Below are 14,263 nucleotides of genomic sequence, written 5' to 3'. Positions count from 1 at the left end.
TTCTATTCCATGGTGATACTGAATTTGACTACAATTATTTAACGTAATTTTAAGATTTGTATTTGTTTAGTTAGTTTTTTACATTATTATCTCTAAGCTGGACAGGACAGGTCCAGCTTGTGTACAGGTCGTAGGTTTGATTCTTATATCTGGTAAGTAAGTTTATTTATTCGGTTTTTAAATATTCTTAGTTCTCTGAAATGGTACTTTTTTTTTGATGGGTGGAAAATCATCCAATGACTTCGGGAGTGTCAGACTCTTACTGACTAAAACCACCCCTTTCCTACTCCTGCTTTTTAAACCGGAGCCCCGGTAAACCCGTTAGGTAGTCCGCAGCTCCGGATTCTGAAATGGTGCTGAGAGTATGGTAAATAGGTATCATAAATCGCCCGCGTCCCCAATTAGGTATATTTTGGTGATTAGATTATCTAACGGTAGCAATCGGCGTAGAATGTAGGGCAATGTCCTCTAATGGACGTGCCATAACAAGGCATTCGCATATAAAAAAATACTACTAATACTATATAAATACGATATCTTGTTGTTGAAATCATCCATTAGAATGGAAAAATAGCTATTAGTATTTTACAAAACAATAACTATTGAACAGTTTGTGCCATCAATATTACTGCATTCAATATGTCATCATAAATAATTTTACAATAAGATATATTTAGTGCAATTAACTTACCAAATTAAATTAAACGAACTACCATACTATAAAAGAACAAAAGTAGTTACTAAATACCATAATATTTATTTCCATTTCATTTGACAAAGTACATGATTCATAAAAATCCTATCACTGTCGAAGATTGTTGACTAAAGGAAACAACAACAGAATAAGCCTACAGATATTTTATATAATTTAATTAACATCAACAGAAAAAGAACTACAAATTGAAATATTCATGTTCACTTCCTCAATGAGCCCTCGAAGTCAGGTGGTATGCCAAGTTCCTCATCGGTGTAGCTTCGGGGATCAACATATGGAAATTCACCCTGAAAACATAATTATAAATTAAATACATCATATTATGCTTTAAGAAAAATTTATCAACAAGTTTTACAGACTTTCGATAGCTAGTACCAAAAAAACTAGAATATAATTTATAAGGAATTGTGAGCTTTTAAAACAATGTGTCTCACTCCTAAATATTTTTAGTGTGGACCATCAAATGATTTATATGCATTATATGTCAACATTATATGCAGTGTATGTCAACATTCTTTTTTTGAACAAAAAGATATCAATTATATTATTTTTTTATTTCTTGTTTATAGATACACAAACAGCCTTCGTTTTAGCTTGAATAAGTTCAACAAGGTTTGCTATATTAATAATTGAATTGTTGATAGTCTCCTTTTAAATCTTATCATAGTTATTAGATACTAAATTACATTATTATCACTCTTTTAGTTAAATTCAATGATACTCACAAAGACGTGGTCTGGTTCAGTAAAGAGATGCCAGAAGATCCACCACCAGGCCAATGCTCCAAGACCCTCAGCTAAATAGACAGATTTCTTAGATGGTAATGGTGGTGGCATTCGGTAGGACCATGTACTGAAAATAAAAGGTTAAGTTTCAATATAAACTCAATTAGATAAAATGTACACATTGAGAGATTTAAAAACATCAACAAGATACACTAGCTATACTTTCATACTTTCGTATTTTGATGATTTAATTAGTTTTAAAGTTACTCTAATTATGCTGGTGGTACTTTGCCTCATTCCAGATATTATTTTTGTCAAATCAAACCTCAATGAATGACATAACAACCAACTTACCCATGGCCTGAGTTTCTTTTAGCTTGTTTCACGTTATCCGCAGCATTTTTAAATGCCTTTAGCAGAACAGCCCGTGAGGCTAATGTTCTAGTCAACATTTTACTATTTATGTAAGGATTTTTTGGTAAAAACCCAAATTAAAAGAATACAGCGCAGATCTGTCTGATAGTAGTGATACAGACCTGTCAATGTCACAATAACTGACAACTGACATTCTACGTAGTGTCATTTCACGATCGTTCGAAAACGGTATAATACATTTTTAATTTATTTATTTGATTGTGTAAACAATGCTATTTCTTATGCATTAGTAATATTATCTAAAAGTGTGTAACGTAAAAGGTGTTTTTGTGTAGCTTTAGCTTAAATCCAACCAACCTTTGACGTATAACATTTTCACCCTCCCTCACCCTCTACTTAGGGCCAACTCACACCGAAAGAGCGGCGAAGAGCAGCGGAGCGCAGCGACCCGCTCGGTAGAGAAGGCGCGAGGATTCCCGTGACTGCTCGAAAAGTCGCTGGAATGCGCGAGAAGTCGCGGGACACCGCGCGCCATCTCGAGCCCGCACGCGATGAATTCACGGGTCGTTATATGCGCAGTTCACTTTCAATAAAACTCGAGGAAACTTGTGTTTATGCAGTGAAAATGAGTATTTTGGATTTAATTATTATTGCACATATAAAAGAAGAGGAAGAGGCCGAAGACATAAGGAGGGCCGCACAACAGACGCACGCGGCGGGCGTCGGGGCGAGGGGCCAGCGGCCGCTCGTGACTGCGCGAGCATTCTCGGGAATTCCCGAGAATGCTCGCGCAGGCGCACGGCTCCGTTTATGGAATTCGCCGGAATTCCTGCGGCTCCGCGGGCATCCGCGCGCCTCGTTCGAGTTTCTCATGCGATAATAGTATTTATAATAATAAAAATTAAGTTAAAATTCTCATGACACTGAAACTGCGCTCCGCTTCGCTGCCCTTCGCCGCTCTTTCGGTGTGAGTTGACCCTAATATTCTCTTTGCAGGTCACTCAGGTAATGGACAATGCGGTGTTGATTGCTTACTATTATAATAGTTGATCTGTCTTCTCGTTTGACCCTCTATTCCATAAAAAACAAAACCATATTATGGGAAATTTTGTGCTGCAGTAATTTTATTTCAAATACCATATAACTATGACAGCAACCATTTAATTTTCCACTAGCCAGTTAAAGATATTTAAAGTAATATAATCATGTAGAAAATATAACTGCATCATCTTCAATATCAATAACCAGAAGATGTCCACTGCATACTAAATTAATTAGAATAAAGTTTTAGAGATCTGTTAAAATAAAAACATTGGTTTGTCTAGTTAAATTTCAAATTGATTGATTTTATTTATAAACTATTATGCTACATAATTTCATTTACAACTTAAATATGTAAAACTAAATAACAAAAATAACTAAGTAACACTCAATTTAGGTACAGTTTTCTAAATAAATAATTCGCATTTTCCTCAAGGAAATTGGATAGTAATAAATAGTAGCTATTTATTTTGAGCTTTGTCTTGACAACATGGCCTGTTTACAGTTGTCCCATCGTCTAATACTGCACTGTCATTGAATGGTATATTTTCTAACTTCACTGTGTCATCGGTGATCCTTGCCTCTGTAATACAACAGAAAAAAGATTTGAAACTTATACATACTACATAAGTAATTTGGATTGTGAAATAATTCATTCTAAAACATTATAAAAAAAAATAAGTTAATAATAATATTCTTTTTTTATTTGTAAATGCATCATATTTGCTGATTTAGAATTAGAATACTCAATATCATAACATACCAAATACCCCAGGTTTGACTTCCCGAGCTTGAATAACTTGTGTCCGTAGCTCTTTCTCAACATCTTCACCAAGTTTGATCATCTGTAACGTTTGATTATAGGTCAATTATGGAAATATGGCCAAAAAAATAGTGGATTAAAATATACATACAGCCTTTATTGCTTCTTCATTAGCAACATGTTTGTTTTTTTGAAACTCTTCATTAATTTTAAGTCTTCCAGCTACTAATGCTCTTTCGTCTCCAGCAAAAACTTTCATTCTTGTTCTGTGTAACTTTTTGAAGGTCTGTAAAACCTGAAAAGACAGTAATTGTGTCCAAATTAATGAATACATGTAAATTAATTATTGATGATCCACTCTATGTGATGTAAGTAATAATGTATTAATAATCGAATTTATCTAAGGAAAAGTTCTTACTAATGATCGCGTACTGCTCATTATGTAAATTTTCCCACTATTACTTGTTTTAATAAACACACAAATTCAATTTACGTATTTAAAAATTTATAACCTCGACGATCAAAATAAAAATAAATATTTCCTTTACAGATATGTACTCAATAAGTCAATACTGTCATTGTCATGAAAGATGTCATGTGTCATGATGTGTCAAATTAGTTTTGTTATCAGATTTTTTGTATTCATCGTCATTATTTAACGGGTTATTAAGCTGTAAATAAAAAGCACCAAAAACTTGCATAAAGCTGAAATACAGTTACGTAAGGAACGATTGATTGTTATAATAGATTTTTAATTGTCTGTTTAATCCACGAGGACATAATTACGTTTAGTAGCATCAGTATCAGATCTGTCAGTGTACGTGTCAATACTGACCATGTCAGTGCAGTGACATTTATTTACTTTTTTCAAATGTACATCGGAGTCAGTGTATTATAAAATATGATAATGATATTACGTTTCTGACTAAATGATAACTACTTATGTCTTGGGAAAGTGCCTAATATTTTATATAGCATTTGTAGAGTGAAATAAAAATCAAAGATGTCTTTTGCAATGTACCTTATACAAGCTGTTGCGTTTTTGGTAGGTGTCCTTTTTTGTAATTTTGGAATTGCTGTTATTCTTTAAAAAAATATGCATACTATTGTGTTATGTTTTCAGGATCTTTTAGCTGTTGGACTTATTGTACCTTTAGTAGCTGGACATGTTCGTGAAATGGGCGGGAATCATGTTTATGTGGGGTTACTTGGGTCCATTTATGCAGGATTCCAATTGGGTTCTGGGCCTCTAATCGTGAGTATATCTTTTTTTATTGCACAATAATTGTAACATACTTAAAATATTGCAACTAATATTTAATAATAATAATTTTTCAGGGCAGTTTGAGTGACTTGAAGGGGCGGAAAAATATTTTGATTATGACACTGCTATTATGTGGCATTGCGTACACTGTGATGGGATTCACTAACTCAATATTTGTTATAATGGTGATTAGAGCAGTGTTAGGTACATAGAAGGTTAAATTAATTTGTTTTCTCATCATTCATTATCTAAATCATTTTGCATTACCAAGAGTAGGCACAAAATTTTGTTTATGTAAATCAAAAGTATTTGTAAATTTAGACAAAAAAAAAAAATCATTGAAGTTCATTATTGCAATCAGACTATAAGTGCTAGGGACATCTTATAAATTATATTCTTAAATCATCACCATTTGGTTATGGTTATTACTTAGGTTCATCCACTCCCAATTAAAATGTGAGATCCCATGAAAACAATAATAAACTATTATTTTGCAGGACTATTTAAACAGACACAAATGTTGACAAAAGCATTAGTGCCTGATTATGAAAAGAATGAACAGCGACAAGCTGAAATATATGGCAAGATGGCAGCCATATCAGGAGCTGGTATTACTCTGGGACCAGTGATTGGTGGTCATATAGCTGAAGATCACCCAGAGAATGGATTCTTGTTGGTTGCTGTAGTTGTAGGGATATGCTTTGTCATTAATTCTGGTAAGAAACCATTGATAATTCACATTTAAAGTAACTCCCATTTTCTTATAAGAACAGTTGCATGTAACATTGGTAGGTACTATAAATATTGGTAACTTATTAAAAAAAAAATTATGACAAGGGCATGGTTCAAGAGTCTGTGAAGAACTAACATAAATAGAATTTTAAAAAATCCTTTGACCTTGTCATATTGTCAGTTTTATGTGCATACAACACTCAATGGAATGAAAGGGATTTTGTCCATGCTAGTGCTGATTATACTGACCTAAGATTTACCAATTGGGATTGTGATAAAAGCTAAAAGTATGCCAAGTATGCTCTCTTGAGTGACTGCTTATCTCATGGGAAAAACCTGTACCCGCATAAGGAAAAACTGAAATAATAGTGTAGGCAGTTAGTTACTCGTTTTTTATTATGTTGAGAGTAAAATCAAACTTTCTCTTTTACAGGATTGGTGTATTTCTTGCCAAAGATAGACAGTAAAGTGTCTAAAAAGAAAGTAGCAAGTAAAACAACAAAAGGAGGAGCACAAACAAGTTTACTAGTGACTTTATACTCCAGTGTCCGTCAATCTGTAGTTGAACTGTTCCATATAGATTGGATCAAATATTGGGACATTTTTATGTTCAAAGCTCTTATAGGTTTTGCTATGGGAGTTTATTATTCAAATTATTCACTATTTTTAAAAACGGAATATGAATTATCACCAAAATATGTAGGTTATGTAATATCTTTCCAAGGTGTAATAGGCTCATTATCAAGTTTTTTCATTGGTTATATTAATAGTTTTTATCTCCATGATAAAGATTACAGTATAAGAAACATGCATGTGTTTTTGGTAACAAGTATGTCTTTATTAGGTCTAGCTCTATCATTTAATGTTCTCATGTACGCTTTTTGGTTGATACCTCTAGCTGTAGGTAATGCAATTGGTAGATTAGTAACTTTAGAAATGGTATTGAAGAGGAGTGATGGAGACCATAGAGGAACATTAATAGGTGCTTCTAACAGTGTAAGATCCCTCACAGGTGTAGTTGCTCCCATGGTGTCGGGAGTAATAGGTGAATACTATGGAGTATCTTATGTAATTTATGCTTCACTTTGTTCAACAACATTGGGATTAGTACTAAGTTACATGAGAAAAATTAAACTAACGAAAACAGATTAAGTTTTATTGTTATTACTAAATAAAGTATTTGTTCTCACATACTTTTATCAATTTTATACCCTTTTATCTAAAAGTAACTCAATGGTCACTTGAAGTTATCAGAGATAACATTAGAGTAATTGTACTATAAATAGTATGTTGAAGTTGAAGACTATTTGAACAAACACAAATATAAAATCACTACACACTGCAAGTCTTGCGCCATATATTTACAACCTTAGTACTAAGTTTGCTGTCCGTTTTCAATTATATTATTCCTTATCCAATGCTTCCATTTGTTTCTTTCTCATATCTTTAATGAGTTGCTGTATAGCTTCCCTGTCTTTCATGTTCTCCGGTGGAAAGATTTGTCGCTTCGTGTTTGTAACCCATTCCTCGAAATAGGTCGGCTGGTTGAAGAAGAAAAAGAGACCTACAGGAAAAGATGTGTACATGGCCATTCTGCCGACCTCTAGTTTCCAGTTGCCCATTTTTAATTAGTTTCACAAAATCTAATCAAACCAACTTCAAGAAATATTAATATTTTCGAGGTTGTTTTGAAATGCCAATGTCGTAATTCGTAATCGTCAAATGTCAATAGTAGAATTCGATCATCTGACATTTGAAGTCTAGGGTTGACAGCATTATAAAATAGTAGTGTTACTAAGTTTGATGGAAAATCGACTAAAAGCATGTTTTTTAAATTATTAATTAAAACAATGATTTATCTAGATAACTAATAGAAATTAATAATCAGCATACTTTCACAAGATAATAAAGTTAACCATAATGACTCTAGTTTTTGCCTAGCCTCAAAAATCGACACCCAGGTAGTACTGAGAAGTAGTTACTTCCATCTCATTCCTCATATTATCATTCACGTCGTCTGTTTTCTATGTTCCATTTCATGGACGTCAACGACCTCCAACCGGGACCGCAGAATATAAAATTGAAATAACGCGATAAATTGCAATGATATTCCAGGAATTTTATTACGCAGTCTAATAGCTAGCATTACGACCTCCGTCCTTTTCTATCACACGGGTGAGTACGAGCAAAGGGTTCAACAAATACAATATACAATCACTGCAAAGCCTCAAAATTACCTAAGTAGTTCGTAATACTACTCGCAGGAAAATAAGTTTGCGGTCGCATCTGGATGAGATACGATTCTGGAGAATAACACAGCTCTGAGTGGAAAATTAAATAAGAATAGTGTGTAGGTACTGTGTTCAGTGCAGATAAGTGCTTGAGAAGATGTATGGTATTTTTTAATCTAGTAGGTAATAAGGTACTTGCCTTCGACAAAAATACATTTCCTCCTGCAACGTCACGCCTTTACCCCGAAGGTGTGGGCAGAGGTGCTCCTGCACATTATGGGCGCGTATACGCGTAATGACAAATGTTATAATTGTGTTTACCTGTTTTACGTTTTTGAAGACAATTTGGATGTCTGTTTACCCAGAGATGTCTGTTTTGTTATTTCTGGGTTGTTGTAAATGTTTTTCTAGGTATGCGTATGTCTCGAATTTTTTTAGGTACACATTGTTTTGGTTTGGTTAGTAGGTAACCGTAAACTTGGTAAAGCTAAAGATTCTCTTCTACAAATAGTTCCAATGGAAATTATTGGCGTACCTTCCTATATCTACTAAGTACTGACACGTCTTTTCTATATACCTAGGTATATACATATGTGTGAGTAACTTCATTTCACTTCATGATTCATCATAGCTACCAATTCAAATGAATGAATGACTATGCATCCATGTAGGTGCCTAGTAGTTAGACCACCCAAGTTTATTATGGTCGCAGTTAATTTACTATTTGCGAGTAGGTACCTCAGCATTGCTCGCATTATACCAGTTGAAGAAATTACTGTTCATTGTAATAAGCTCCCAAGTACTTGGAATTGTAACCATCAACTTAATGCATAAGAGTTGTAAAACATTTAGGTTTCTTGATTGGAACGTAACATTTCCATATGTGGGTCCTTCCTTGTTAGGTGAAAGGTCGTGTAGATACCTATTCATAACTGTATCGGACTTGTTTAATTTTGGACATAGAATAAAATTGAGCAAGTGTTTTCTAACCTACTATTATAGTCCAATAAGGGCAGATTTTTCTAAAGCCGGATTGCCTTATTGGAGGAATAATTTTGAATTTTTGACAGTTCTTTTATACAAAAACTGTCAGATGTCAATTTTATTCCACGAATAAAAGTTTTTTTCCTTGATAGCAGCCGATTCTCCAATACGAAGTTGTCGTCTATACTCCCAGTGTCAAGTGGTGACGAATAAAAGTTGTTGATTAAAAAATCGGCCCTAAATGTATATTTACTAAGCACATTTTCCTAAACCATTATTAATAAGTACTTACTTCATTGACACACGAGTTACGGAGTCCTACGCTTATTATAAAGAACCGTTAAAACTCTGCGCGGCAGACACATAAAGATGTCCTTACTAGGAGTAAAATAATTGATCCCTGGTCAGCTAGGTCTACCGGCTTTGCAGTAGAGTCCGACCGAAACTGGTTTTTCAGCCGAAACCGAAACCGAAACCGAATATTCGGCCGTGGCTTTAGTTTCGGCCGAAACCGAAACCGAAACTCATGTTTGGTACATTTTATCGATTATTCTGCATTAATTATTAATTAGGACATGAACTGGAAACACAGTATATTAATTTTCTAGTAATGATTTATTATTTAATATAATATTCTTCTCAATCGTACACTCTTGGCAGAGTGGTCGTGGTTGCTTCATTAGTATAGAAAAATGTTAATAATATTTTTATTATTTTTTCAAATAAAGTTGTCATAGCAGAATGTTTATTAGTTATGAATAATCAAATTACGGCGCACGACAATTCCCGAACATGGTCGCCAGCGGCCGCCAAAGCGTTGCAGCGAGAAACGACGTTAGGCGAGCATGAACGACAACTTCCGAAATCAGTTTCGGTTTCGGCAAAAATTTCGGCCAATTTTGGCCGAAACCGAAATTGTCGCCGAAACATGATTTTTGGCCGAAACTCGGCCGAAACCGAAACCGAAACCGAACTTTCGGTCGGACACTACTTTGCAGACACGAGACACGGAGCCGTGTTAGCTACGCTCGTAAATTGTCATATTAAGTGGCGCTTAATTTATGTACAAATCGGCTTACAACTGTTGGGTTTGCATTAAGACATTATGGCCAATGAAATTGAGCTATACTCGTACAATATGTTTACTTAATGTTTGACGTATTGTATTTCATTTCCTTGATTTTGTGCTGTTTATGTTGGGAATTGGCGTTCAAGATTATACAAACGTGGCTTAAACAATGTTTATACTAGCATCAGTGCTTCCGTCTCACGCAATACCCGTTTCAAGGAATCGGGCGGTCCATATCGGATGGTGTAGGGCGAGGTTCGCGATTACTCTGCACGATATGAGCTGTCTACACGGCTGGAACAACATGGCAACTGTAATAACATTTGAAATAGTGTACCAAGGAGCGCATTACGGCTGGCGTATTAACTATCAGATGCCGTGCGGGCCGGAACGTGCCGCGTGCTAATGTGGACCCGGCACGATTCTGATTTGTTATCTGCCGTATTGAAACCGAAATGTTCTTCTGGTAGAAGTGCTTTTATGTAATTTGTATTAGATTAACTGTTTGATTACTCTAGCTGACATTGCTGGGTTTAAATGCAAATATTTGTTACCAAAAGGAACTAAAGAAGACCTAAGTAAAAAGCATCTAATTTTGATTTTTTGCATGATATCTATGTTGAATGATTTGTTGCTTTTAATTGTAGCTTGCTACCTAGGTCCCAAGCACGTAACGTTTAAATCAGTGGGTATACGGTGCTATGTAGGTACCTACTTACCCACGCTTTACTTTAACTTATCTGGAGGAAATACTTTCCTTCCTACTGCTTTCTGGGGAATCATAACATCTGAAACATTATGTAATTTTACGTAATACTGCCCTCTTACTCATTACTTCGTTTCGTTCGTTCCAATAAAAGTTTAAATCTTTCTTTAGGAAGAAGTAAACAGAGCGCTATTTCCTTTAAGTCTGTACTTTCATTACGCCACTTGACCCCACTTGAGCTTCCTTGCATTAGCCGGATCACGAAGTTCTTTGTCATCATTGGTATCAATGTCATTGTCAATGCGGTATCGATTTTATGGGTGAAGTGAAGGCACGCTCATCGGCATCAATTCACATTTAGCTGAATGGCTTTTACATGAATGTATAGCGTCTCTGGATTTCCAGAGAATGTTAAAAAAACCTACATCAACATGGTTGCTATCTTTTTTTTTTTTATGACGTGGGAAACCTTTAAAAGGCGCTTGGCTTTTGGGTAGTGTGATTCTGACCTTACCATCTGTACCTGTAAGATCTATGAAATTATGGTCCTATGAAAATCCTTCTTCCACTCTCGATAATGCCAATTCCTGCTCACCGACTGATTAGGCGACTTATCTGCTTCTGAGTGGATAGGACCTGCTCCCATCCACTCCCATATTATTGAACTAGAAATAAACCTTGCAGAAAATGACAGCATTTAGAAATGTGTCGTCAGCCGTTACCTACACGTTTTGATTTGTTTTATTATTTTAAATGACGCGTAAAAGAGTTACATTGTAACCTATTTGCAAAAATAATTATCATTTATCATTTAATTAAGTACCGTAGGCATTTTTTGTCATTATCCTTAAACTATTAGGACAAAATATGTTGGGGCTCTAAGAGGACTCGGTCACAGACTCGGTGCCCTTTACAGGTGCTGAGGGTGACCACCTGGATGGTTTTAGTGAGGTAAAGATCCCACACTCCCTAGTCTTTTATCCCCAAAAAGCTAGACGCCTTTTGAAGGTTTCCCCCATCACCAAATATGCTGTTATCGTAACAGGTTCATTTTATCAGTAGATATTTTCGGTGCGTAGCTGGGTAAAAACGTGTCCTAGTAGATTTTACCTGTGTCATTCTGATTATCATAGTGATGATGAAACAATTCGATATACTTACTTCTTAACTACATCATATTTATCAATTGAAATTATGTTTGTCATTGTTCATTTGTTCTTGAAAACATTGATTGTTTGCTGATAATAAACGTTCGTATACACCTAAACACAATATTTTAGGTTTAGGGAGGTACCATTTTTATAGCCTTCTGATTTTTAATTTATTTTCATTTTCTGCTTTAACTTCTAAGTTTTGTAACTAAATTGTTCAGTAAAAGGTTATATTTAGTCTTATATTGTACTTTAATTAAAGAGGTACATATGTATAATAATGATGTACCTATTCTACTTACATTTTGTATGGTAATTCAATCTATTAAAATGGTATAAGTCTAGTTGTTATAAGCCAGTCCTACCTACTGCCTATCCTTTTACTGTAGGTAGGTACTTGTTGTCTTCGAGTCAGTCCCTTGCATTTTTATATTTTGAAATACTTTTACGACTCACTCATGCCGTGCCATACATTTTATTTATATGCACACTTATGTAGACACTTAATTCGAGTTACGAAATGTATCGACCAATATTCGATCCATAATAAAATATTTCTACGTTTTTATTATAGGGCTGAATCGCCTGCCGCCCAGCGGGGGTCTGTGTTGATTCAATATGATTTCAATTTGTTCGATTGCATAATTTTTGGGAAACTAAATAATTCATGTTACATTTGAATGACGACTACGAACATTGGAGATGTTAGATAAAAGTACCCAAACATTGCGCAACTGCTTTGAACGACCTTGTACCTACTGCTGTTTGCAATCAATGTTTTGGTGTTGAGAATGCTCTGCTATCGTTCACGAATCACCTACGACCTTAAGTTACGGCACGACTTTATAAGTTTATTAGAATTTTAGTGAACTTCAACCTCAATTCTATTTTTGCAAAGGTAACCTTCTGTATTTGGGAGGGGTCATGCCGACTGTCATGTGTTGCACAGCACTGTTTATTGAATGTTTTTGTTGTTTGTTAGATGTCATCTACTAAAGTCCTACCTATCTTATTTAGCAATTGGTAGTGCAGTGATAAGTAGTAGTGTACATTCCTACCCAATTTAATCTACCTATCCTAATCCTATCCTCAAAATGCTGTTAACGTAGGTTAGTTATAGTTAGTAGATAGACAGTAACCTACCCACTGCGGTTCACAAGGAAATAAAAGATCAGATGAAGCAATAAAACGAACAAACAGCAACACTTATAGAAATCTCTAGGAAATGATCACTTCAGTGCCTGCCTTTGTTTCCTTTCCTTTCACTGTTCAGCTCGCGGCCATTTTCATTTTAACACCTGACTATTTTTGAGAGAATAATTAAACGCAGAATGCAGATATGTTGCAATAAATGATTCCTGGTTGGCGTAAGTATAGGACAGACGAGACCGCAAATAGGTAGGATATGACGAATCTAGACAAACTAGAGATATTATCACCATGTGCTTTTTTTTAAAGAATAGAGAACCGTTTCATAGTGAGCACTTGAATAGCCAAAAAGTAAGTCTAGTATCCCAGCTGCAGACTGCAGCTGCATCCTCAGCAGAAAAGCTTTTCGATATATTATACCTAAGATAGGTTAAGGTAATACCTATTTGGTTAGAATTTCCAGAATTTTAACACCTGTTCTAAAAATCTTAGGGTTAAGGGCCTAGGACAAATAAAAAGTACCTATGAATAAACTTATTTTTCCATTTAAGATTTTAATTAAGTATAAGTATGTAGGAATTAGGGTTAGGATTCAGCCACGATTGCACACTTAGGCAAATCAAAATTTAAAAAATAGTCTTCCGAGCAGGTATTTTCTTGTTAAATTCATAAAATTATATTATACATGACCGTTTACATTGTGTTCTCGGTACAACCGCAGCTTGCGAACAAAAACAGGAAGCTGAACTTGCATAATTTGACCAAGAGCTGTGTTTGAGTACCCGGTAATAAGATGATGTGGTGCGCATAACCGCTGGGAACTTTTAATTCACAACAATTCCGACGCCCATTTGCACCGCCAATCATCCCGAAATGACTGTTATTTTTTAAACGAAGTATACAGGGGATTAAGGTACTGTTTCTGTTTCTGATGCCAGTACTTATGAAATATAGAGTTCTCTGTCTACCTGTTCGTAGGTACAATGACCCACAGAATTATTGGATCATTTTATTGTAATTACTTATTTATTTGACTTAGGGCTTATTTTTTTATTAACAGATATTTTTTATTATTCGTAGAATACAAATGACGTCTGACATTTTTTTTTTATGGTATAATCCGGTAAACGTGAGACAACACCTGATGGCAAGCAATCGCCGTCGCCCAAGGACACCCGAAACTGCAGAGGTTACAGTTGGGTTGCCGGCCTTTTGGAATAACTGTTGTAAAATTGAAAAAAAAAAAAATTATTCTTCCGATTAAGTTCTGTGGCGTTGAAAATCGGCCCTTAATTCGTAATTATAGGTTTCATTTTTAATGTCTTGTTTAAACACAGCCGTTAATACAACAGTTTTGT

At 34.9% G+C, this 14,263-nt stretch overlaps 4 protein-coding genes across 4 annotated transcripts; 1 reads left to right on the top strand and 3 right to left on the bottom strand.

Annotated features, from left to right (window-relative positions):
• Positions 1-843: 843 nt before the first annotated feature.
• On the bottom strand, positions 844-1,994 carry LOC118268245 (NADH dehydrogenase [ubiquinone] 1 beta subcomplex subunit 2, mitochondrial). The gene is made up of 3 exons (XM_035582654.2): positions 1,795-1,994; positions 1,441-1,567; positions 844-1,002 (listed from the first exon to the last, which is right to left on the bottom strand). The coding sequence occupies exons 1-3, from the start codon at positions 1,890-1,892 to the stop codon at positions 916-918; spliced, it is 312 nt and encodes a 103-aa protein (XP_035438547.2). The 5' UTR covers positions 1,893-1,994; the 3' UTR covers positions 844-915.
• A 1,137-nt stretch (positions 1,995-3,131) lies between these two features.
• On the bottom strand, positions 3,132-4,206 carry LOC118268351 (complex III assembly factor LYRM7). Its single transcript, XM_035582804.2, has 4 exons — positions 4,038-4,206; positions 3,771-3,914; positions 3,620-3,701; positions 3,132-3,439 (listed from the first exon to the last, which is right to left on the bottom strand). Exons 1-4 carry the CDS (start codon positions 4,056-4,058, stop codon positions 3,318-3,320), a joined length of 369 nt encoding a protein of 122 aa, XP_035438697.1. The 5' UTR covers positions 4,059-4,206; the 3' UTR covers positions 3,132-3,317.
• Positions 4,207-4,448: 242 nt separating this feature from the next.
• Positions 4,449-6,804, top strand: LOC118268350 (major facilitator superfamily domain-containing protein 9). The gene is made up of 5 exons (XM_035582803.2): positions 4,449-4,664; positions 4,743-4,874; positions 4,958-5,087; positions 5,381-5,599; positions 6,049-6,804. Exons 1-5 carry the CDS (start codon positions 4,623-4,625, stop codon positions 6,765-6,767), a joined length of 1,242 nt encoding a protein of 413 aa, XP_035438696.2. The 5' UTR covers positions 4,449-4,622; the 3' UTR covers positions 6,768-6,804.
• On the bottom strand, positions 6,792-7,351 carry LOC118268352 (protein PET100 homolog, mitochondrial). Its single transcript, XM_035582805.2, has one exon. It carries the CDS (start codon positions 7,235-7,237, stop codon positions 7,019-7,021), a length of 219 nt encoding a protein of 72 aa, XP_035438698.1. The 5' UTR covers positions 7,238-7,351; the 3' UTR covers positions 6,792-7,018.
• Between the last annotated feature and the right edge of the window lie 6,912 nt (positions 7,352-14,263).

This window comes from Spodoptera frugiperda, chromosome 29, assembly GCF_023101765.2.
Source record: "Spodoptera frugiperda isolate SF20-4 chromosome 29, AGI-APGP_CSIRO_Sfru_2.0, whole genome shotgun sequence".
Taxonomy (NCBI): Eukaryota; Metazoa; Arthropoda; class Insecta; order Lepidoptera; family Noctuidae; genus Spodoptera; species Spodoptera frugiperda.
The sequence above is the reverse complement of the archived record's forward strand: the minus strand, read 5'-3'. Positions and strand labels throughout refer to the sequence as shown.

What these genes read in the sequence shown, in the direction of transcription:
- LOC118268350 (XM_035582803.2), top strand. Translation starts at nt 4,623, where the DNA reads ATGTCTTTTGCAATGTACCTTATACAAGCTGTTGCGTTTTTG. An exon ending in TACAAGCTGTTGCGTTTTTG is followed by an intron (nt 4,665 to 4,742) that starts GTAGGTGTCCTT and finishes TTATGTTTTCAG; the next exon opens with GATCTTTTAGCTGTTGGACT. An exon ending in TGGGTTCTGGGCCTCTAATC is followed by an intron (nt 4,875 to 4,957) that starts GTGAGTATATCT and finishes ATAATTTTTCAG; the next exon opens with GGCAGTTTGAGTGACTTGAA.
- LOC118268352 (XM_035582805.2), bottom strand. Translation starts at nt 7,237, where the DNA reads ATGGGCAACTGGAAACTAGAGGTCGGCAGAATGGCCATGTACACATCT.
- LOC118268245 (XM_035582654.2), bottom strand. Translation starts at nt 1,892, where the DNA reads ATGTTGACTAGAACATTAGCCTCACGGGCTGTTCTGCTAAAGGCATTT. An exon ending in AAAAGAAACTCAGGCCATGG is followed by an intron (nt 1,568 to 1,794) that starts GTAAGTTGGTTG and finishes TTTTATTTTCAG; the next exon opens with TACATGGTCCTACCGAATGC. An exon ending in CTGAACCAGACCACGTCTTT is followed by an intron (nt 1,003 to 1,440) that starts GTGAGTATCATT and finishes TTATGTTTTCAG; the next exon opens with GGTGAATTTCCATATGTTGA.
- LOC118268351 (XM_035582804.2), bottom strand. Translation starts at nt 4,058, where the DNA reads ATGAGCAGTACGCGATCATTA. An exon ending in TGAGCAGTACGCGATCATTA is followed by an intron (nt 3,915 to 4,037) that starts GTAAGAACTTTT and finishes CTGTCTTTTCAG; the next exon opens with GTTTTACAGACCTTCAAAAA. An exon ending in AGTCAAACCTGGGGTATTTG is followed by an intron (nt 3,440 to 3,619) that starts GTATGTTATGAT and finishes GTTGTATTACAG; the next exon opens with AGGCAAGGATCACCGATGAC.